Source organism: Nestor notabilis, unplaced genomic scaffold, assembly GCF_000696875.1.
Source record: "Nestor notabilis isolate BGI_N333 unplaced genomic scaffold, ASM69687v1 scaffold2093, whole genome shotgun sequence".
Classification (NCBI taxonomy): domain Eukaryota; kingdom Metazoa; phylum Chordata; class Aves; order Psittaciformes; family Psittacidae; genus Nestor; species Nestor notabilis.
Window position 1 is genome coordinate 115,109 of NW_009923086.1, and position 24,594 is coordinate 139,702.

At 40.2% G+C, this 24,594-nt stretch overlaps 1 protein-coding gene across 1 annotated transcript in view; it reads right to left on the bottom strand.

The window, feature by feature from the left end:
- DERA (deoxyribose-phosphate aldolase (putative)) overlaps positions 1 to 24,594 on the bottom strand; it is a 43,735-nt gene that overhangs the window by 7,930 nt on the left and 11,211 nt on the right. Inside the window, 1 exon segment of the mRNA XM_010011939.1 lies at positions 20,906 to 21,034. Within this exon segment, the coding sequence (XP_010010241.1) occupies positions 20,906 to 21,034 (129 nt within the window).

The following is a 24,594-nucleotide window of genomic DNA, read 5'->3' on the forward strand; positions in this document are numbered from 1 at the left end:
TCATCTGGAAATTTAGGTGATGATTTAGAAACTGAGCTTTATCACCCATCTTCTCATTTTCCTTTTAATGTAAACAATAAAAAAATCAAGGCTAATGTTCAAATACATTCTGGATGGCTTTCCCCTTCCTTGCAGTAGGTTACATGAGTCAATAAAACATTAAATCAAAGACTTAAAAAGAGTTCTTCAAGGTAGATTTCTTGGCCCAGTGAGCCTGGAAAAGGCCACACTTTCTACTCTTTACTCTTTTCCAATGTGTAACTGCAACAGTACATTGCCTTTCAAGGCAGCAAGTCATTTAAGACTCATTGAACCAGTAAAAAGTGGTGACATCAAAGCCTTTTTGTAACACAGCAGCATTACATGCCTGTTTCAGGTGAGCTTGGTGCCAACAAGTACCCACCTGTGTGTCATACACTACACACCATAGCCTGGGAAGCACAAACTGCATCAGTTTAACCAAAGATGGAAATGTGTGTAAACCTTAAGTGTGAACAGAGAGGTTCTCTGTAGGCAAGAGCAATGGAGCTCTCAGTGCCACTGGGAGCCCAACCACTTAGGCTACAGTTACACGCCTTGTAAATCAGGTAGAGACTTTTTAGCAGCGCTTGTTGCAATGGCACAAGGGGTAATGGTTTTAACTAAAAGAGGGGAGATTCAGGCTGATGTGAGGAAGAAATTTTTTACAATGATGGTGGTAAAATACTGGAACAAGTTGCCCAGGGAGGTGGTGAATGAGCCACCCCTTGGACACATTCAAGGCCAGGCTGGATGTGGTTCTGGGCAACCGGATCTAGTTGAAGATGTCCCTGCTCATTGCAGGGGGGCTGAACTAGATGATCTTTGAAAGTCCCTTCCAACCCAAACTATTCTATGATTCTATGTTTTTAAGATACTAAATTCTGTCTTCACTTGTGCTCTCACCCCCCATCCACACACAACCCTCAGCCACCGCACTTAGCCGAAGACCACTCACTGCACACATTAAAAGGAAACCAGTGTCTTCATGGTGTGCTGCCTGAGTCCATACCTAGAGGTCAAGATGAAGTCTATTATATTATTTCTATTCTAGGTACTCATGCAGCCTTATTTATGGTAGCACCTGAGCAGCAATGCAGAGCTGAGGTTATCAGAAGCTGAGTGACTTGCCCAAGGCCCCTCAGCAAACATTTGACAGAGCAGGGATTGAATGCGTGGGTCTCCCGAAGGCCAGAAGAGCTGCCATGACTGGCCCACCTTACTGCTATCCCTTACATCATCTCAAAACACTACAAAGCTCCCCAGTCCATGTCACATTAAAGCAGAGCATGAGAACTGCAGATCTTATTTAGAGGACGGTATTCAGGAAACACACTCTGGTTCCATAATTAAGCAATAAGGAATAATAAGCAGTATAGTAAACGTGGAGTAATCACAACCTTTTGGTTATGAGGTGCTTCAAATACCCTTGGGGAATTATTATCTCCTGATAACTACAGACTCTCTGTTGTTGCCTTACTCTTAATAAAAACCAAAGATGCGTCTGGCAGTTTTAAACAATAGTTTATAGAGAGATGCTTTCAAAGGGACAATTATCCCATGCTACTTTGAAAATACTTGCAATGAACACAAATATATCTTGGTTGCTGCAACTCAGATATAAGAATATGTGGCGACATAGGGTGAACACATACCCTTCCAAGACTTTTAGAACTTGTGATAAAAAGAGGCATGCTGCTGGCGGAACCTGCAAAAGCCCCTGCTGTTTGTGCTGACAAGGTAGCAGTGATAAAATACTACATAATCAGATGTGCATAAAGTCCCATTACCAAGTCATCTTTCTGTTTTATGACTAACTAAAACAAGGGTCTTAAGATTCACATGCATTAGCCTGACTAGGGCCAACCAGGTTATCAACCCTCTGAAAATAAGAGGCAAGGCAAGACGTAAAAGGCTAATGTAGCAGCTAATTCTTGTCAGTTGAGTCATGATAATAGTCCACTTACATGTCCTTATCCTACTCCAGTGGAAAAGTAAAATACATTCCCTGCCAGCTTAACTTTGCTGTTGAGAAGAGAATATAAAGCTGTGACAACTCACTTCAGCAGTAGCTCACCAAGTAGCTTTAACTCCATCACACATGCTACACTGCCAGACCACTTCGTTAGGTGCCTATATGTTTTCACATGCCTATATCTAAGCTATAGCTTTGAAAAATCCTAGCTTATAACTTGGTGTTTTGTGAGCTGCCTATTTTTTGCAATTCTTTTTGGAAAAGTGCCTGCACAAAGAGGGTGGGGAGTGGGAAAGAAACCACATCATGTTTAATGTCTGTTTACAAATCAGACAATTTTTCTAATGATCCAGCCTATCATCTCAGCTTGGTTTTCAAGACCCAGAATGGATGCTTCCTCTCTTGTATACCACCTCTGGTAACAGGCATTCTGCAGGCCAAATGATGCCCTTAGGAACACTTACGCATGCACACAAAAGGACAAATTATTAAGTCCATACTAATGCAAAATTCCCTGTAGATGATGCCTGAAAGAATTCAGTATTGCTGAATTATGCATAGCTCGCTAATGCATCATTACAGTGTCTACCACCGGTCTCCATAGAATACTACTACTTAATTAGTATTAGTTTCCTGTGTGTTCATTTAAAACGTATTTCTTCAGAAGATTCAACAGAAGGATTCATACGATCTTCTGTTCCTCAGCTATATAGCATGGGCTCTTACTATTACTAAAGCATTCCTTCCACTCCAGTCTCTATTTGGTAAGGGGAAAGAGAAGACAAATAATTGTCACGTGCTACAGGCTCAAAGGCCACAGCTGGAATCGTTGTCAATCGTTGCTTTAGGCTTCAAACCACACTAAAGTGCAGGTGGAAACATGCCCGCAGTCCCCTCCCATATTGCCCAGCAGAAGCTGTGGTGGGAGATACCAGGATGCAGAAGCAGTTCAGGCAATTATGTGCTGCTGAAGAGCCATTAGCTCTTAGCTCTAAGATGCGGCTGTTCCATCAGCTACCAAAATACCTGAAAAGTAAGGAGGAAGGGAGTAGAAGAACCACAAACAACTGAAAAAAGCTTTGACTGTGTGCTACTGGTGAGCATTGCTACAGCACCTGCATAAATTCTTGTGGAAGTGCTCCACAGCACGCATGGAGGCGCAGAGCCACAGGCCTGCCCCCTCTCATGGCCACCACCACCCTTTCCACAATCACAAAGCAGCTACCTATAAAAAAGGCAGTCACGTCTTTCAACACCTCCTTCTGACTCTGCTGAAAAGATAGCAATGGCTGAACTCTGCAGATTGCCCTAATGTCCAAAAGTCTTCATTTGCAAAAAAAAAGCTAAAGGTTATAGAATAACACATTGTCTCTGTTCTGGGATATGAATGTGGCCAGGGGCTAAAAAGGGGATGGTGACTTTCTCTGCTTTGGCAGAGTATTAGTGTCCCACATACAGAAGCTAAAGACATGCTGAGTGTTTGAGAAGGAACCACAGCATTCATTCTCATTGCTTTACCAGTAACACAGAGGTTGCTGCTAAAACAGGTTGTTGCTCCTTCGTGAAGCAACATAAAGGCTGGCCTCTCCTTTCAGATTAGATGCAGGCACTTAGGTTCTCAGCACTGAGCCAAATGCTGGGTGAAAAAGTAAAATGCTGTGGGAGAAACTAGACTTGATTTTCAATCTCACCCATTAAGCTTCCTTTACAAATACTCAATTTCATTGCACCATTTACTTGTTCACACTTAAACTAATCTAAACAATGATAAACTACCCCAAACTGTGATATAATTAAAACAGCGCTGATCTAGGTAAGGCTTTTTCCCTCTTGGCATTCATAGTTTTGGATCGATACATCTCAGTCTCTCAAAATGTTGTCCAGTACATGACATATTACAGACTGAGGCTAAACCCCTGATATATCTACCAGTAATAGCACTGCGATTTGGAAGAAAATAATAAATATGCATGACTGCTTAGAATCACAGCAGTACATGGTATGTTGCATACCATGTTTTAGCAACCACATTTAGCTTTTTGCTTTCTAATGTTGATAGCAACTTTGAAACAAATATGTTAACATTAAAACTCAGGTATGCCTACATATTGCCTATTAGCTTGTAACAAAATTACTCAAATTGAAGAAATAGCTGTTTAAAACCCATCTGGAAATACCCCAGACTAAGCAAAGCAAGTAGAAAATCAGACTACTTTATCAAGATGGTGCTATGAATTTTAAAGATTTTTTAAAAAACCCAAACATAATACAGACAAAATCATGACACTTCAATGTCATTTTGAGTGTTTTTTCAACATCTCATGATAAAAGCAGTTTAAGATTCTGTTCTCACTCTAACCCAGAAAAAGGCAGAATTGATTTTTGAGATTTAAAAGTCATGTCTTAATGCCACAGTCAGAATCTGTCCAGCATCCAGCCTCTTCGTCATGCAGAGGTCAGACAGCATCGGCCCCTCTTCCACACTGTTGCCTACACATGAAAAGGCAGCTGGCAAAGGTGGAGGTTTCAGTACTGGGGGGATTTCCAGTATCCAAGGCATTTCCCAAGAGCATTTTGTGGCCAGTGTCAAGTCTCACCAGACTCATCTATGATGTGTTTGCTTCCCCCTGGCTTTTACAAATCAAGTAGAATAGGTTACTTAGGGGCTTGCATAAAGGGCTGAATATTCCATTTCCAGTCATCATCCAATTACTAGGAAAATGTTAGGCACTTTGAGTTTAATTTTTATGATACTTTAAAGTCTTCAACACAGTCAACTTACAAGCATGTAGAATCTATCATGGACTTCCTAGGTGCAGGAGTTGGGCATTCTCCTGATGCAGCAAATATCCAAAGGGTAACAATCTGGAAGGCCTTACCTACACATGGTAGCATAGCAAAATGGCACGCTATGATTGTTTTAAAAAGTACTGATCTTACTCACAAGCTCCTGCTTCCCAGAAGCTTTTGCCCCTCAGATCTATTTCTTTCTTCTTTCCCCACCTTGATAATTTGACATCGGACAAAATTGCAGAAGCCCATGCATGTAGGTTGCAATGTGGAAGAGAACTTTTAGGTACTGGCAGATGCTTTCACCACTGTCAGTAGGGTTGTTTTACAAGGTTTCCAGCTTTTCAGGTAGCCTGAATATCAAAAAGCCTGCCAGTCCCCTTCAATAAAAAAACAGCCAAAACCCCTGACTGTGCAGCCGCACTGCAAGCAGCATGCACCTCTCTGCTGGGGGTCAGGCAAAGACACATTTCTAGCTTTTTAATAAATCTTTTTTTCCCCCACTGTATTATTAATGATGCTTACATGGCAAAACTAACAATTTTATTTCAAAGGGATGCTTTATGAAGGCATGTGGCTGACAAATTCAGTCAGACTTTTCCAGCATTACAATCTACTGAGCACTACTTTAAAAAATGAAGGAGATCAAAAAGACCCTTAAGCACCATCAGAAATAGGCAGCAGCTCATATAAAGGTATTTAATATGCTGGGGTATTGTTTCTCTACCTGCATTTGTCAACAGCCTGTGTGCTGATCTGGTCACAGACTGCAACCATGGCAAGCATCTCAAACCAAAAGTACCAGCAATCTGATGAAACAACCAGCTGGGTTTTGGTTAAAAATAATTGAAACTGATAAAGAAATGCACATTTTGTTAGTTCACTGGCAAATGAAAATGGTATGATGATATTTATTCTTCAAATTTACATTTTATATATAGATTTTATATTTTTAAAAACCTACACTAAATATACATTACCATTTTGTACTTTGGCATTCCACTCTTCTTACTGAAATACTGTGAATGAAAGAAATTGAGTATCAATCTTGCTTTGTGTTAGATGTGTATGTATCCTCATAGGTATTTAGTGGCAAGTTATTAAATGTCACTATTCATTGAGACAGTACATTTTACGTCTTTCTTATGGGGAAAAAAAATCCATCTAAAGTTTGTAGCTTTTCATGGCAGTATGGCAGAGCCTCACTTTGTTACCAATGGCTTCTTCATCCACGCTTACATGTTCAGAAATAGAAGTGGTCAAGCAAAACATTACCTATGTTTTACCAACTTGTCACTTGCTGAACTGTAGTGGTAGTGATGGTGTCACCATCACACCAGCAAGCACAACCACCTGGTCTACAGCTTTCCATCTGTAATCCTAAGCTTCTGACATAAATAGCAAAAAGCTGCAGAACTGTGCCCCCATGTGAGCTTGGTCCTAAGCATGCCCTGCTTAGGCTGTACACAGCATAACAGTATTCAAAGCTACCCAAGGCTGCACTCCAAAGAAACACATACCTGATGTGGACAGACCCTGCCCCAGTAAAAGAAAAGCCTTGCAAGATCCACACTATTAACTATGACTTCTAACATTATCTAAATTGGCATTAATATTTTCTACAATGACTCCAATTGTTCAGTGTTAGGGAATGAGATCACGAGACATAGAAGCATAGACTCAGCTGGGTTGGAAAAGACCTTTAAGATCATCAAGTCCAACCGTTCCCCCAGCATTGCCAAGTCCACCACTAAACCACATCAGTCAGGGCCTCGTTTACACAGTTTGTGAACACTTCCAGGGATGGTGATTCCACCACTGCCCTGGGCAGCTTGTGCCAAAGCCTGACCACCCTTTCAGTGAAAAAATTGTTCTGTGTTTTGTGTTTCATATAATCTGAAAAAAAAAACCCAAAACCTATGAAAGTTTAAACATGATCTGTGGGGTTTTGGTTTTAACAGCAGTTACTTTTTACTAAGTAAATCTCGGTCATGCCATGAGACTAAAAATCAGTAAGTTTAAAAACCTGCCACTTGGCTCTTCCTCCCCCCTGCCCCCGATAGTGAGTGATGTGTACTTTTCAATAAAACAGCTGTTTTTCACAGAAACTGAATCACAGCTGAAGTTACAAGGAATTATGTGTTCAGCATTTCCCAAAATCACAAACAAAGGTATCTAATAAGTAATTTACATTGAAAAACACTGGTCTGGAGTATAGCAGTGTTGCAGATCCCTTATCTATCAACTAAACACAGTATTCACTTTGCCAGTTATTTTCCGCGGAGTGCTTTCAGGCCTGCAGACATTAGCCCAAAGCAAAACCACATTGTCTCCATTTAATTACCTATCTTTTCAAACCTACTGTGATCAAAATGATCGAGTTAAACAAAATGGTTACTAGTAACAGGGGACTGTTGTTAACCACCAAGCTAAGGTGGGTGTATGTGCCTAAATTCAGAAGGAAAAGATGAAAAGATGATGCTGAATGCTGTTTGCTTCTCCAATGTGAATTTATAAAGGGGAGTGAAAGTGCAATATCAAGTGAATTAACAAGAATTAAAAGGATTAAAATCCCAGGAACCAAGGAAGTCTAAGAGAGATGGAAAATGGATTCAATCTTAAAAAGATAAAATTATTTAACAACTTATTAAAACAGTTCATCATTGTAATTAAAACCCAAGTGCCTAGAAAAAAGTGGCACAAGAAAGGTAATTATTTTTGAGGAGACTTTAAAAAGCCATTTATTGTGAATTTGGCAGAGAATCAGCCTGAAAGAGTTGGTAGTAAAAAGAAATTGTTTGTTTATTCATAAAACTTATTTTGGTCTAGCATACCACTAAGAAACCCTAACATCTGCTCAATGGCAGCTGTAAGTAACATTAGGAACACTCAGCCAATTTATATCTTTCCTTTTTATTAAAAAATAAACAGGTCTTTTTAAATTATTCACTAGTAAATTAACATAGAAATCAGTGCTGTAGCAACTCACATTTTGTGGAAAGAAGTCTGCAGGCTTTCTATGATTGTGACGATCTGAAACTTTCCACGTTTCACTGACTGCATTACTCTTTATGTGATGTCCCACCTAATTTAGCAAATGAAAACCTAGAAAACCTAGAAGTCATACTGAAGTCACGGCCATGAATAACACAGAATACATGGCTGATGCATTTTCAATATGGCATTCTCAAATGCCATATTAGTTGCCTCCTTCCAACTTGAACGGATTCTGTTCTTACCTCCCCTTTGCCTTCCGCCATTTAAAAATTCCACTCTAATATTCTCAGATCCTCTCCTGCTTCTGTCTTTCATGAACCAGACATTAGACAATAACCTGAACTGGCAGAATCCTTCTCTGACTTATTTCTGAGAAATAAAATGCAGCTGAATTACTAACTAATAATTATTTGTTCTCATCTGCAGCATTTTCATATATAGATTGCAAAGTGCTCTGCATGTTCCTGTGTTTCACTCAGAAATTGTGTTCTTCAGGCAGGTAAAAAAGGTACAGGAATGCTTCAAACCTAAAGGCTTCTCTTTACCCCTCACTAACACCTTTTTTTCTTTTTCTTACTTAATGTCTCTTGAATATTTTAACAGAAAAATATATTACTTTCTTCCAATGTTTCTCTCCTGCCTTTAGTTCTTACTTCCTAATACAAGCAAGTCCTTGCAAAAGAACTTGCCAAGAAGTTGTTCAAAAGCATGTTTACTTTACTAGGATTTTTTTGTTTAACTTCTAAGTAACAAACCAGCATTTCTGCAGTACGCTCTGGAGACCGCTAGTTTAAAGGTGAGTGAGCTGTAAGTCTAACCCAGCCTCTGGAAATCACTGAAAATGGCATCATTGCAACGGTACAGGGTCCATCCAACTGAAAGTCCCAGAAGAGCTTGCCTCAAAGCTGCAACTGTGCTGCAACTGGCAACCAAGCAAATTGCTGAGAACCTAAATTTGCTTATATCCAGAGTAGCTGCCAACACAGCACCTGATTACAACACAGATGTAACCAGTTAGCTATCAACAGCATGTATATGTTATCTTGTTATCAAAGCTCTACCTGAAAATGCTATCCCTCCTCTTACTGAGGACTAGAAACCTTGTGAATCATGGCATCCCCTTCCATCACACCCCACCAAGCTGCTTTCTCATCTTTTATTTCAAGCTCCATTTATGTGTAAGGCATTGTATTTCCTTTGAGCTCTCTACACATCCAATTTCCAGGACCAGTGGGAAGGAGGCTTTTTAAGATGTATGTTTCATAATTTTGTATTGCATAATTTTATAAATTTAGTGTGCTGCACAGGATATGAAACACCATAATCTATTTCCTTTGTGGTCCATTGGAGATGAATTTACAAATCTTCTTGATAAACCACAAGACTTCACCTCTGCAGTGTTTGGGACTGGCTGGTAAATTGGACATTGGATTGGCAGTATAACTGCAAAGATGACGGAAGGAAGACTTTTTGCTTAAGAAAAAGTCCTGGCATCATCAAGGAGGAATCTTTTCTACATCTTAGATTTAGGGGAAACTCGAGAAATCAGCTGCAGTTCTACACTGCAGGGAAATCACTTTATAGCACAAATGCCACAGGGGAAGAAACATCAAAGGTGCAAGTGACAATCAGATGTCAGGTCCCTGTTGACTTGCTGGGAAGACTATGGACTTTGCTGTCATCTTTGTCTTTGAAAAAATTCTCTCAAAAGCAGGACTGTTACAGACAGGTCTGGGAAAGCTACTGTCTCTGGTAACTATAAAGTAAGCATTGTCAGAAACTAGAAATTGTCTCATCTGAGAGATGCTGAAATTAAAAAATTCCATTTCAGAAAAAGACTTTTTTTTTCTTTAAATATATAAATCAGGAACATTTCCCAGGGGATGAAATCCCAGAGTATAGTACCAAAGAAGGAAACATCTTCCGTTCCTTTCAACGTCTTCCTAACATGGTTTGCACTTCAGCAACACAAATCAAAGGAGTGCAGAAAGCCTGGGAGACAGGCTCCAAGTAACTCAGATACCTACCAAGGAAGTTCAAGTCCCTTGTGCAACTCAACAAAAATACTCCAAGCAACCATGGAGGCAAGCTGGGAAAAGCCATGAAGCTCTCTTCCTAACACCACTGAAATGAACACATTCCTGAAGAACACTGCTATATCCTATGGTCATATTTTAATAGAAATATTTTCCTTTGAGAAATGGCTGATGAATTCTATTCAGAAGACCCTTTAAATTCCAGTTAAAAACTTTTATAAGGAAGGGAAAATGTTAAACACAAGCATAAATGTTTGCATTTGAATAGGCAGTCCTGTTTAGCTCCTTGAGGAATGTGTTTGTAGCATGATGCAGCCTGACAGTCAGCTTGAGTATTCAGCTTGTTTTCTGCTCTTAATGATGTAACACGTTGAAATACAGTGTTAGCACCATTAGGACATGAACTGTTAAAAGTTAGTGGATGTCTTTATATTGCTCTCTGTGTGTTTTAACATCTAGTTTATCATAATAAACTATCCATAACCTCCTTACGCTGAAGTTCTTGTTTCATATGACTAATTTTTGTCCTACTTTTGTGTCTCAATATATATTTCACTTATGTTTTTGTCCATATCTTGTCATGCTGCTTTGTTTTCCACTATACTCCTGCTCCTTATGATTAAATGTGTTTATTCAAATGAGTGTCCATAGTGTTTTAAAATAACCTACTGCTGTTCAGGATCACTTACCCTAATGTATTTTTTCATTCAACATCTCTCTTTAAAAGGCTAATCTTACATTTCTGCTGTCATGAGCATATACCTTCCAAGTAGATAGGTACAATTACTAGGCCCTAGCACCTTAAAAATCAACAAAAAAAAACCCCAGGACCTACAACCCTAAAATCATGCTTAGTTTATTTCCACATCTATATTAAGTTTCTGTTAAGGGACTGGATTTTCTAACTGGTGTTCCTACTTGCCATCACTTAAAAGGTACTTTAATGTTTCACAAGCCAATTTTGTATAATTGATAGATACAGTAAATTAAATATTTTTTTTCTATTTTTCACTGGTTTAGTAGAATTTAACACCTGCTGTTGCCAGAATAAAAAAAAAAAAAAACAACTTGAAATATCAGAGAAATAAATAGCACCCTGCACATCTATTGATTTTACATAATATTTCCATGTTTTAAAATTGCATTCTCTCAAACCATTACCTTCAATACCGGAGCTTCACAGAAGCAAAGTTTTTTTGCTAGGAAGCCGTGTTATTTTCATGGCGTGTTTGACTAGAACTATTCACTGTGCAACGATTTCTGAGCCTGAGGTGATATGAAACTTCAGAAGTTTTAACTCAAATTCTAACAAATTATTTAACATAGAAACAAGGTTTCATTCAGGGGGAAAATTAACACAACGGGGGTGCTTTCTTGCCTCTCTGCATCAGTTGTTATAAATTGAAAGTATATCATTCAGATATTTTTAATTAACATGCTTTGCAAAGATCTTGAATATCAGCAAAAGAAAAATGCTATTCAGGAATTTAGGATAGTTTGCTCATAGAAGGTTAACCCCTCTAAACAGTATGCTATGCTGTCAGTACATGACTACTCACTGTAACCTACTATTTCACAACCAGATTCAAAGATCAAAGCATAAGGAATAGCCACTTTCTTACAGGTCAAGCAGCAGAAATCTGCAGATTAGGGTTAAAACCCTTCTCTCAGATCCAGTGACAAGTCCTGGGATTTCTGGGAAATTATCATGCTCCTGCTCCTCTACGATTTCATATAGTCGCATACAGCTCATTCCAGTTTGCTAAGTGCAGGGAGAACACCAAAGCACAGCAAAACAGGCACACGGGAGGCACAGCAAAATGTTTTCATTTAAAAGAACATTTGGTGGGGTGCTGTGAAAACAGTTGAAGGAAGGTGACCTCCCTGCTGCTACCACCAGTGCTGGTCTATCAGGCAGCACACAACGCCATCACCCTAGAGTACCATGGGAAGCTGTGCCACCTCCCACCTCCACTGTCACTCCCAGGGCTGGCTGCACTAGTAAATCAGAGTCAGCAGCTCCCAGCAGAAGATTTCCATACTTCGTCTTGCTCCATTTCCCAATTTCAATTGTGACCAAGGGTATTCCATTTTCACACACAGGCATGGAAAATTTTTGCCTTTTAATGAGAAGAGTGTATTTCTGCTTATATCTTAATTTACTAGATCTCACGGAAGTCCTATAAAATGCACAATGTTAATTTTACATACAGAAAAACAAAGAAGCTAACAGAATTGTCAAAGGTGATGACAAGTTAGGAGTCATTCTGCTACCTCAAACAATTCTACCCACTTTCTGGCTTCCTGACTTAACTCGGTATTCTTCTGGTGAGAAGTGCCTGGAAATAGCACTGTTTCCATTTGTAAATGAGAATGGTGGAGGGAGAAAGCTGAATGCTGTTGTGGGTAACACAATATCAAACAAACAGAGCTGACAAATGTCTTCTGTTTTACACTGGTATTCCTTCTCTGACTTCAGTAGAGGGTGTATATTACTATTTTCTGATTACAGAAGAATACCATTAATTAGACCTTTCACAAAATTAGCAAACTGAGTTGCCAGGCATCGTGGTATGACAAACATGAACAGCCCCAGATAACTATCTCCCTTCAGATATGGCTGTATAGGCTAGAGTACAGTTCAGTGAGCACATAAATAAATGCGTAACAAACATGGCATTGCATGCATGTCTGGGTTTCTAGCTTAACAAACTGCAAACAAATAAGGCTTTGCTGTATACACTCTAAATCTGTTCTCCCCTCACAGACTCTGTATCTTTTTTCCTCCAACCTCTCTGTTTCCCTTACCTACTACTTCTGTCCTCTACTTACCCATACAGGGTTCTATTGCTCTTTTGACTCTACTGAAAAGACTTTTCATTAGAGCCTGCTGCAGTGTCTCTCAGCCACTTTCTGTTCCTTCACTTCTGATTCCCTATACATACATTATTGAGTTCCAGGCAGATTTTAAAGTCTCATTTTGCATTCCTTCAAGGTCTGCTTTACTCAAGCCCAACATTTTTTCTGTGTTATTGCTCTTTGTATGGACTCTCATCAGTAATTCAAACCTGAGGATATTGTGATTGCATTATTAGAACTTTTCAACTCCAAGCTTATCTATCACGCCTACATTATTTCTAGTGATTAGCTGCAGTATCACTGTTAGGCTTGTAGGCAATTACATCATTTAAGGGAGCAGCCTTGTTCTGCCTTACTGAACATGCAGCTATCCGCATTTTTATACCACTGGCTTTTTTATTTCCCCCCACTCTGTAGCAGAATAAATGAAGTCACTTGTTCCTCCAGAGACCTCTTTTAGAGCGATTGCGTTTAAAGACCATCAATCTTTTGATGTAACTCCTAATTCAACAACTTTTTAGTCCATAATATCATTCAAAATTTTGAGACAGACTGTGTAACTCTGACCTGCTCTGTATCTTGGTTTTCCACAGTGTTTTGTGCTTATTCCTTGCTCTAAACTTTGACTAATGTTAACCAGAGCTATGAACATGCATAACAACCACAGGCTATGCAGAATGAAGGACTTCTGCTGCAGCAGACAGTAAAGCTATCAACTATCAGTATAATTCCATAGCGCTAATTACTGTCCTGATGAGCCTCTTAGAACATCCACTTGCAAGCACTTCTATATATTCAAGACAATAACCAAGGCTATGTTCCTAAAATGACACAACACTGCATCTGCATGATGCAAAGTGCTGAAGTAGTACAAACTATGCAAGTTCAAATTTATCTAAAAATTCTGAAGGAATGGGCAAATCTTTGGACAAATGAGGTATTGTCTGCATGCATGCAGACAGAAGAGAGCTGACATAAACATAATTTTATGCACTCTCAGTAAACTGACAGAAATTCAGAAAAGTGTTCATCATGCCCACACTCAATCTAATCTATACTGCCAAAAGATCACAGCCAAAAAAGATTGGGATTATTCTCTACCATTTGACAACGCAGGTGGGAGAACTCTCTGCGCTGTGCTTTGTTCTCTGAAGACGAGCAGTCAGATGCAAGAATATACTGCACTGTAACATCCACCTTCCCCAGCCACTGAGTGCAGCTCAGACAAGCTGGAACAGCAAGCAAGCCCCATCACACCTTGGACTCATGCTGACTTCTGCTTGCTTGGAAGAAAAGAGGAAATGTCCAACAGGTTGTGACTGAGAAAGCCTTAGTCACCAGTCAGGCAGTAAGTCCTCTTTCCACACATTCAGAAGAATAAGGACTTACTAGTTTGTCCCCAGTCTTATACTGGACCTCCAGACCAAAGCTGAACATCATCTGTCACCCTGGAAAGCACTCGGCAAGAGTTCACATCTGTAGAAAGCAGCTGCCAATTTTGACCTAGTCTGCTTTTAGAAGATGACAGCCACACGCTGACCCTGATTTCTGATGGACCTTTCGCAGGGTAGACTGTAGCCCTTTCAGACACCCTGTAAACTCAATACAGTTGGTTGGATTTCAGACATGTAAAATGAGACACAATTTGAAATCTTGTTTTATATGTGTTATCAAGCCTCCTCCCTTGGTTTGCCTTTCATTTGGAAATGCTTTAGGCTCTAATAACTGACTTAGTATTGAATTACAGCTGAAGTTGTAGGCACATACTTAAATCAATACATAATGCAGCTCAAATACCATTGAGGGGACCCTCGACTTTTGGGTTGAGCATGGGATGTAAAGCCAGGAAATCACAACTGATCTCAGATTGACTTTTGACTTGTCTGTTATCATCTTTGTCTCATGCTTCACAGGCCAATTGTAAGATTTACTCTGCTAATGTCAGTATGTGCTTTGAAGATGCAAAGTGCTATGTAAGTGCAAAGCATTATTACTTACTTATTCAGCAGCCTTGTTGCCTACCACTAGTCACATTTGCACAAAGCATGCCTAGCTTTTCAGTGAAATTCTGCTAGTCCTTTCTGCTCTCTCATTTTTCATGAAACATTTGCTTGGTAGAAGTTTTGGATCACGGCAGTCCACATCCAGCAGCAGGAAAATCATCCCTTGCATGTAAAAGGTGTCTAGCATATTTACAGACACACGACAAAAACCCTGCTTGAAACAAATCTTCACAAGGCAGTGCTCAAAACAACAGCTACTGGTACCTTAGAATTTGTCTTCCCATTATTTATACTAAAAATGGATCTGCCGCAGTATTAACTACAGTATAAAAATCTCATTTAAAGCTGAGCTAAAGATTGGTATATCCAGTTCTTGGACTCTGCTTTCTTATAATCATTAAGCTGTTATATCTTTTCTTAATTCAGGGCTAAGCTTTTGTGCAGTGGAATGTTCCAGTCTTGAGGATTTATGAGGAAACCTCTTCATGCAGTACTACCATGTCCCGAGTTTTCTTTAGGGGAACCTTGCAGCACTGCTCTCTGCTTCAAGAGACAAAAACTGGATACTACAGCTCTCAACCAGTCACTCTCTGAATCCAGCAACTTTAAGTTTGGTAAGTTTTGCTATGAAAATGATACATGTGTATTAACTGGAACCACTCCCGTAAAGAGGGATGAAGCCTGGAAGAAATGATAGCGGGCTCCCCTGAGAACTGCAAGACATGGCTTTTCTTAAGTATTTGGCTATATTATTTCTGTTCACTTTGGAATGAACAGTATCAAACATCTAAAAAAAATTCTGCTCACACATTTAATGTGTTTTAATTTTCTTCTTCTAGACTATCAGCATCAGAGACCTTACTGCCTCAGCCATTTTCTGCAACTTTTTGCAGGGTTTTTTGTGCTAGAGACTTTAGAAGTTAGTTTGGTTTAGCACTAATTCATGCCCTAAATTCCATTTTTACATTAGTCAGTGCAGCTTACAACTTATTTGACTAACTGCTTAATGACCTATGAAAAAAACTGTCCTAAACCCATACATTTAGTAGAGTTGCAGAAAAACATACATCACTTCTTCATGATCTTTCCACAGATATGTATAAAAAAAACAAATACCTTTCACATGTCACTGTGCTCCCCTTAGCTTCTCAAAGAGAGAAGTAAAAGGAGCTGTACCATCAAGAGTAGCTTTCACAGTCAAAATGACTCAGATAAAGTTCTTACTTTTAAAGCAAAGTGCATTTACATAATCACTTCCTCTACCTCTCTCCCAGTCTACATATCCTAATTAATATGAATTGTTACACAGGACAATAAAGATTTTGTAATTGGGTAATATGGTTAAAATATGATTTTCCAAAATAAAAACCTTATATATGACTGTGATATGCAATTAAGTCATCCACATCTTTACTGAAACATTCCTTTCCCACTGCAAGTCCATTGTACTTCTCTTCCTTGTCTGGCTTCCTGGTTTTTGATGTTTGTGTCAGAAAACGGAAGTTAAAAAATGCTCTACTTCTCACAAGAGAACTGTGTACAAGACCTGTTTGTTTGTGTTTTTTTAAAGACACCACAACAAAGAAACAGAGTAGTTCCCACTGGTATGGAGGTGTCAGGCACTCCCATTTGTGTTTCTCAGGACTCTTTATTCCAAGAGGCTACAAAGATACAGATTTGACTGTTTCCTCTAGAAACAGCTACACGCTGGGCGGAGAAGAGATTCAGAGCAGCCCTGCGGAGAAGGACTTGGGGGTGGTGGTTGATGAGAAGCTTGACATGAGCCGGCTTCAGTGTGCGCTTGCAGCCCAGAAACCAACCATATCCTGGGCTGCATCAAAAGAAGCATGACCAGCAGGTCAAAGGAGGTGATCCTGCCCCTCTACTCTGCTCTCGTGAGACCTCACTTGGAGTATTGTGTCCAGTTCTGGTGTCCTCAACATAAAAAGGACATGGAGCTGCTGGAGCAAGTCCAGAGGAGGGCCACGAGGATGATAAGAGGGCTGCAGCACCGCCCTTATGAAGACAGGCTGAGAAAGTTGAGGCTGTTCAGCCTGGAGAAGAGAAGGCTGCCTTCCCGTACCTGAAGGGGGCCTCCAAGGATGCTGGGGAGGGACTCTTCGTTAGGGACTCTAGTGGCAGACAGGTTCAAACTGAAACAGGGGAAGTTTAGATTAGATATAAGGAATAAGTTCTTTACAGTGAGGGTGGTGAGGCACTGGAATGGGTTGCCCAAGGAAGTTGTGAATGCTCCAACCCTGGCGGTGTTCAAGGCCAGGTTGGACAAGAGCCTTGGGCGACATAGTTTAGTGTGTGGTGTCCCTGCTCATGGCAGGGGGGTTGGAACTAGACGATCTTAAGGTCCTTTCCAACCGTAACTATTCTATGATTCTATGAAATGGATGTGGCTCACACAAGTACACACCAGACTGTAAAAACCATTCATTAATTTGCTCTGCTCATTGTCTGGAAGCTGTTGAGTAGAGTCACAGATGCAGTTTCCCTTCAGAAGCTCATACATTCAAAACCACCATCATGATTTCAAAAAGCTCAAGAAACGTCAGTGGACGTTACAAACCAACAACCAAAACCTCCCTGATTCGATACTGAGATTCTATCAGCTTTCTGAAAAGAACGTGCACCTTTGGCAGTGAGACGGAGCTGCTGATGTGCAATCCTACCTGCCATTATGTACTCCTTAGCACTGCAAGAATTATTCTTGCCAGGTGAGTCACTGTCCTTAGAGGGCTGTCAGCCTCTTTCACTCAGAAATAGGTTCTTAAATATTCCAGAAGAATTTATCGCATGTCAGTCAAGGTATGGTTAAGACAATTTAAGAGAACTGTGTGCCTGCTCCCATTCTGATGTCTTTCTCCTTATGTACAGTGCCAGAGAAGGAATAAAAAGTAGTCACGGTACTTTGGAGATACAATTTCTGGCACAGGAGTAGCCAAGAGCCACTGCTTCACATAGAGGCAAATTATTGCCACACCTTGCTGCGAAGCAACACTTTCTTGCAGGCACAAGCATTAACATTTTGTACACATACATGTTGTGCAAAGCACCATTTCTACAACTGGCTTCCACCTCCAGTGCACTGCTGGGATCTGCACATCTCACTGGGCGCAGCCTCGCTCACCAGAGTGCAGCGAATGGCTTCTGCTGAGTCCTGCAAGGGCTGTGATTCAGAGTGCAGCTATTTGACTACAAAAGCAGCCTATGCAATCTGCTTTGAAAATAAGTGCATTGGACACCACCCCAGCCTGAGGACGGCTCTCAGTGTTGTTTTAAAATCACAGCCAGTGCAGAGGTGCACATTTTCTGACCTTTTACCATGCCTTTTCAAATCAGTGATCTGTACAGCTGGCCTCATGTCCAGAGGCTGAACCCCCACCTGCTACCTGAATCAGACCAAATGTAACATGCTGTGAGTCCCACCATATACCAATAATTCCTCAAGATAGCACAAGGAAGACTATACAAATTTTGGCAAGTTATTTGGGAGAGGAGACATCTGGGTTGTATTCCCTGTTCAGTTAACTGCTTTGTGCAAAGCAGAGCAACTTCATCAGAAGGGACTAAGACACTTAACAGCAAATACACTGTAAAATTGGTCAGAGAGTCCAAGTCAGAGACCAAGTCCTAGACATCCCAGGCAATCTCTTTAACCATGAAGCTACTGATAAACTAGCATTCTGTTACTCTCTCAGCCTTCTGAATCTTACAAATAAGACACACAGAAAATACATATATTTTTATCTACATGTTGTGACACATCTAGTGGCTTTGGGCTTCAGGACCTAGGTGAACGTGTGCGTGCTCAGCAAGGGCAACATAAACATCTGTAAGGATTTTGTGCTCCCTATATGATAGGCTTACATTATGCATAGTGAAGTGATAACAGCTGAAGGACTGCACATCATGCCCTCAGTTGCACTGGCGCAATCACATGAAAAGCAAGGCTGTAAAACAGATTATCATGGCTGTGACCATTTAAAGAAAAAAACACTGCCAACCAATCACAAAAAGCAAACAGCAAACTAATTAACCCTTTTCTAAAGCAATTTTTAACTACACTGCTTTGAAAACTCAGTTTACAATGCAGCATGATGAGCACTTCTAACAGCACAGCTGAAGGAGCAGCGAATTTTGATGTAAAGGAAGGCACAATTGGCCAGAGGCAGAAAAAAATTCTAAAGCCAGTTTTGCAGTTGAATCCACTATTTTGTGTAACTAACTTCTGAATATAATTGGTTTTATATGCAGGATCAAGTTTATCTGAGTTGTTGTTTTTTTATCTTCAGATAAAAGTTGCCAGGGCATGCCATACCCACAAAATCATCTGCTTTTTGTCTGTCTCTCTTTAAAGTCATGGCTCCAGTTGAAGAAAAAATACATAGATACTAAAGCTAGAATTTAAAAGACCTCTACCAAATTACTTCCTCCTCAAGATGCTACAAATATACAAGTCAAACAAAATTCAATTGGAATTTGAGGCTCTCAGCAGTTCTGACAAGTTAGTCTGAAAATCTGGCCCTCAATATATATACGTAGGGCACCAACAAACTCTTATTTTTATACCTACCCACAAAGAAAAAGTGAGACACTGAAATAAAGAAATTACTGCATATATTCAGATGGATAAGTATCTTGCAAAATGAGTAACTATGCAAGGAAAATCATTAACAATAGAGCCATCTGCTGTATTTCGAAAAAATTACACCAGCAGAAAATCTGACAATGTTAAAATGCTTTACAACCTGAGTTTTTCACTACTCCATGTTTATAATAAGTGATCATAATGATTAGTACATCAGTTTAAATTACAGCAAATGTGCATTTCTTACACCTCTTCTAATTAAAAGCAATATTTACTGGCATAATACTGATCCACGGTATCTAATGATACTAACTGACATTGTAACTGAGCATGTAAAATGCCTGAAATGCTTCCACTTTCATTTGAAGTAGGTAAGCATAGTGGTGCGTAAGGAGACAATGAGGTCAGTAGCAAGTTGAATATTTATTTAAATACTGAAAAAACACTAGATTATATTTTCTTGCTTTAAAATAAGAAAAAATTCCAGGTCTGAAGAGCTTACAGTAGGAAAAAAAGAATCAACACAAAAATGAGGGTAAGTTTAGAAGACAGACTAACCCCAGTGTTTCTTAGTATATCTTTACACTTCTTTCTATCAATATACTTGAAAAGTCCTGTTTCAAGCACAGTAGAAGAAACAGGTGTCTAGAACAGAGTTCAAAGAACATAGCCTTATCAACCAATTCCCGGTTTTGCATTGAAACACATCCTTAAAATCCTGGTTAGGCTAGGAAAAATTGTACCAGCATAGACCCACAGCTGCAGAGAGAATATACTGCCGTAAATCTGGGCCGACATAGGTGCTTTGCTACATTCAGTGGCAATAGCTATTGTCCTGGGTTCAGCTACAGCAAAAAAGTAATTCCTACAAATTATATGTAGCCCCTAAAAACTCTATCATGCTCATAGGAATGTGTTTCTTGGCTGAATGGTCCAGAATAAAAGGCAGACAGACTCCTAATCATCAGGTCAGATGTAACTGAGTTTTCAAACACAGGAAGACTGAACACCTCTTGAAGTAGCATTTGTCAGTAGTGAGTACCACTGCTTTTGAGCATTCCAGTTAAAACCAGTTACATCCTAGCCCATCCCAGTGCCTGGTGGTGCATGTGGTATTCTCCCCTTCACTGCATTTCCAGTACAGTTTGTTTCCCAAACCGCTCTCTCATAAGGGTGGTTAGCAGAAGTGACTGCAAACCAGAAACGAGAGCTGTCAGCATGAATCTTCATGGAAAAGATCCTCCTCCATTTAAAATCAGCTTACGACCTATCTACCTATACCACAGTTTCATAGCTGTAGCTCACCACAGTTGCCTGGATAATATATGTATCTGCCCCAAGTGTATGTGTCCTTATTAAATATACCAAGGATCAGACATTTGACAACAAATATCACTCATTCCACGAGTTTTGTAGCAGTTCTAGGCATTATTTAGCATTTGATGCAGTTTTTGTAGGTTATACCAAAAAAAAAAAGACACTTCATTACTACACTTGCAACTTCAGCAATCGCTGCATAATAGTAATAGATGGGCAAAACTAAACTTTCACACCTAGAATTTTTTAAGCTTCATAAATAATATAGCAAAGACATTCTTAGCTTAAAAAGAAAACAACATATATGTACCTGCCATCATAGCTATCATACTGGCTTTGTAGACATTAGCAAGGGACCCCAGTTCACCCGTTGACAAGATTGTTTTCATATGAGCTTCTCCACAGGCCTCACGGCACTGACGGATCTCCTCATAGAGACCTGTGATAAAAGCGTGTGAAAATGATCAAAGTTGCCTGAGAGACATTTTCAAGTATGGCTGTAATTTCCACTTCTGGATTAATTTCCAATCTTATAATTAGTCATAGCACTCAAGAACTTAAGTTTTGTAAGTTCAATAAATTACATGACTGGAGGTAATTAACAATGCCACACAGTTTCAGACTTAACTTAATAGCTATTAATGTCAGTTCTCTCAAAACTAAGAATGTGCACAGTATGCCAAACACTCATGAATACATCAGGAATAAAAAAAGCTATGATAGTCAAGATTGATTCTAAAACAGCTTTTTTGGCCATAAATGTTAGTACACTGAATCTGTAATCAGGGACAGCTGTGTTTTCCTGTCCACATCATGTCATCACACCCTTAGTCCCCTTCAGCCACATTTGCCAAAGGGCTCAGCCCAAAAGACACCAAAGGTGTGACCAAGTTGTCTAATTACAAACATTACTGCCACGCAAGATGCCACAACATATTCTCCTTGGCTTCCAGCTGCCACTCCTGGAGGATCCATATCTCCATTCAGTTTCCTAACTTTCCACCTAGTACTGTGGGACCACCTCAGGAGGTCTGATGATGGAGCTTGATGTCTGTGTTTAGGCATCTGAATCCCACTTTATGTTTTTTGAAAATAAAAGCTTCCTGAAAAAAATCAGTGTGATCTGCTAATATCCCTGGTGAAGAGACTGAGGCCTGGGATCACACCTCAAGGACCAGCAAATCTGCATGGATCTGTGTTTACAAACCACCTTGAGCAGTTGCATTGCCCACAAGGTTAACAAGGATTCGGACCACCCTGTGTTGTGACCTCAGATGGCCCCAGTAAGGGTCAAGGAAACACTGCAGAAGGGCCAACAGGACAACATTTGTCTAGCAATCTGTGGAGCTACAGCTCCAAAGACCCTCACTTCTGATACCCCGCACTTGGCTGAGAAGCCAGTTCAGGAAGTTCAGGAAGGAGGTTTGTCGCAGCCACTGCTGTACACACAAGCACTGTCACTTGCACTGACAAAGACAGAAGGACTGACTTACATAAAGCCTTTAAGATTGGAGATAAAGCACACCATTATCTGTTATCTTCACACCACTTGGAAAACAAAAAGCAAATCTTGCCCTGGAGTTGCCTCCCCTCCCCACAGAGAGTCCCACTGCCCTTGGAGGCTTCTTGCTATCAGTCTGTCTTCTGACCTTTGGTTCTCCTTAGCTCTCATCTCCACGCAGTCAGTGTGTCCCTGCCACAAAGCAGCACACATCCCATCTGCTCACCACCACTCAGTGAGCTGCCATGCAACCCGGCTGTGGACAGGGAGAAGCAGGGACAGGGAAGACAGACCAGCATCTGGCTGCTCGTGGACATTGTCCAGAGCAGAACTCCCCCCTCCCCAACTCCTGCTTTAGGATTTATGAAGTGTCATGCCCAGAGGCATGCTTAAGTTTCTAACAGTTGTATATTTTCACTGCCTCAGTAAGGACTGGAATAAAATGGACATAATTGACTGTAAATAGGCTACAACTTGTGGACCTGGTCAGTTAACACAACACAAGGAGCACAGGGAATCCCTCCCCCACTTTTTGGTAAAATTCACGAGTGTGGAGAGAAAAGCAGCTCTTGCAGTGCACAGCAACCATTTCTGGAATTTGAATTAAGGCGGGGGGGGGAAGCAAAATAAGCAAGCAGGATCCTTTGCAAGAGAGTCCTTTTCACACATTGTACTCAATCTTCAAACACATAATCAGAAAGTTCTTTTATGGAAGGTTAAACACAGCTTTGAACAAATCTTTCTTACTAAAATATTCTAGGATATGGCTATGAAGACTAAAGTCTTTCAGCAAGACAAACTTTCTTTTCCCCTCAGTCCTGAAGCGAGACCTAGAAACACACAGTAGGGTTTGCCAGGTGCTGGACCTCCCCTCCACCCGCAGTGCTGCTGTATCCTACTGCGCCACATCCATCAGCACACCAGGCAGCCAGGGCTGGGATCGCTGGGGTGATCTGCCGAGAGGTACTACACACATTAGTAGACAGCTGGCTAATGCACTTAGCAAGTCCCTTTACAGACACCAGGCTTCACCTTGGTTCTTACTGTGTACCAAAGGTGTGAATTAATCAGTACTAGCATGCAGTCTAACATGTTTTATTGATCAATTGATAATACTCTAGAAACCTACATCAAATCGAGACTACAAAGAACCTGTGCTATTTTCTTGTGCATTTGATAACACTGCTCATGTTAGATCCAAATGCAGTCTCTTTTTGTGGAGTGACTCTTTCCAAAACCCAGAGAAGGCATCTTTCATGTTCTTCTTGTTTCAGTAACAAGAAGAAAAGACTTGACTTTTCTCTACCTTTAAGATACACCACCAAAAATGTCAAAACAAAAATCAACAAAATGTACATTTAGGTTGGATTCCATGAAAAGAAATTATATCCTTACAGCTGTTGTTCACTGGAGTTAGTACCACAGCTACAGCACTCTCCCTATTGTTGGAAGGTACTTTCATTTGAAATGTCTCACTATCTGACAGCATGGATCAATCCACAGACAGGAACAACAGAGGATCTTCAATCATCCATGTCTATCAGGTTAGCTGAGGTGGTGGAAAAGTGAGCAAGCTTTAATGGGGCAGGTGTGTAGGTAGTAAATACTGCTCTTTATTCAGAGACCAATTATTGCAGACAGTAGGACATTCTTAACCTTATGGTAAAAGCACAAATAGAAACGCAACTACCTCTGGAACAGAGAAAATAAACCAGAGCACCCCAGTCCCGATGCAAGCAGGAACTGCTTTGCTACAGAACAAGTGCAAAAACTCCTATTCCTTTCAAAAATAAAAAAGAAGTCGCTGTAGCCAGTCAGATTTAAATGAAGGCACAAGTAACTTGATTATCCTGAAACTTCCTGGCATCTAAGTATTGGTGAAGTTAATCACACTTGAAAATGTACTGTTTTTCAAGGGGTCTTGGGCTGATTCTATGACAGTTTGTGCTGCCAGAAAGTCCATCAGTTAACTATGCAGCTCTGTCAAGCTGAACAGGAGCAGAGCTGGACTCCGCAGTTCTGGGAACATCTGTGACCTGTGCAGAACACCAGTAACTGACACAGCGGACAGAGCTTCTCAGGTTAGCAGCAGTGGCACAAAGATTTTGGGAAAAACCTGTGTCATAGAAAACCCTGCTGTGAGCTAAGACCACCATGAAGAGGTTGCAAAAGACTCTCTGCTCCTAACAGCTAATAACAAGGGAAAGAACACTGAGAGCTCTCAAAGCAAATGACCAGTAATGTGTAGCATCTTGAACACAGTACCATGATCCATTCTAAAAGAAGTCTAAGTCTTATGCTGGAGGACAGAAAAAAAACAAAACAAAACAAAACAAACCAACAAACAAACAAACCAAAAAAAAAACCAAAAAAAAACCCCACCCCCAAAAAAACACACACCAAAAAAAAAAAACAAACCTAAAACAAAAAAAAGAAAACAAAAAAACCAAAAAAGAAAACAAAAAACAAACAAACAAAAAAAAAACCAAAAAAAAAAA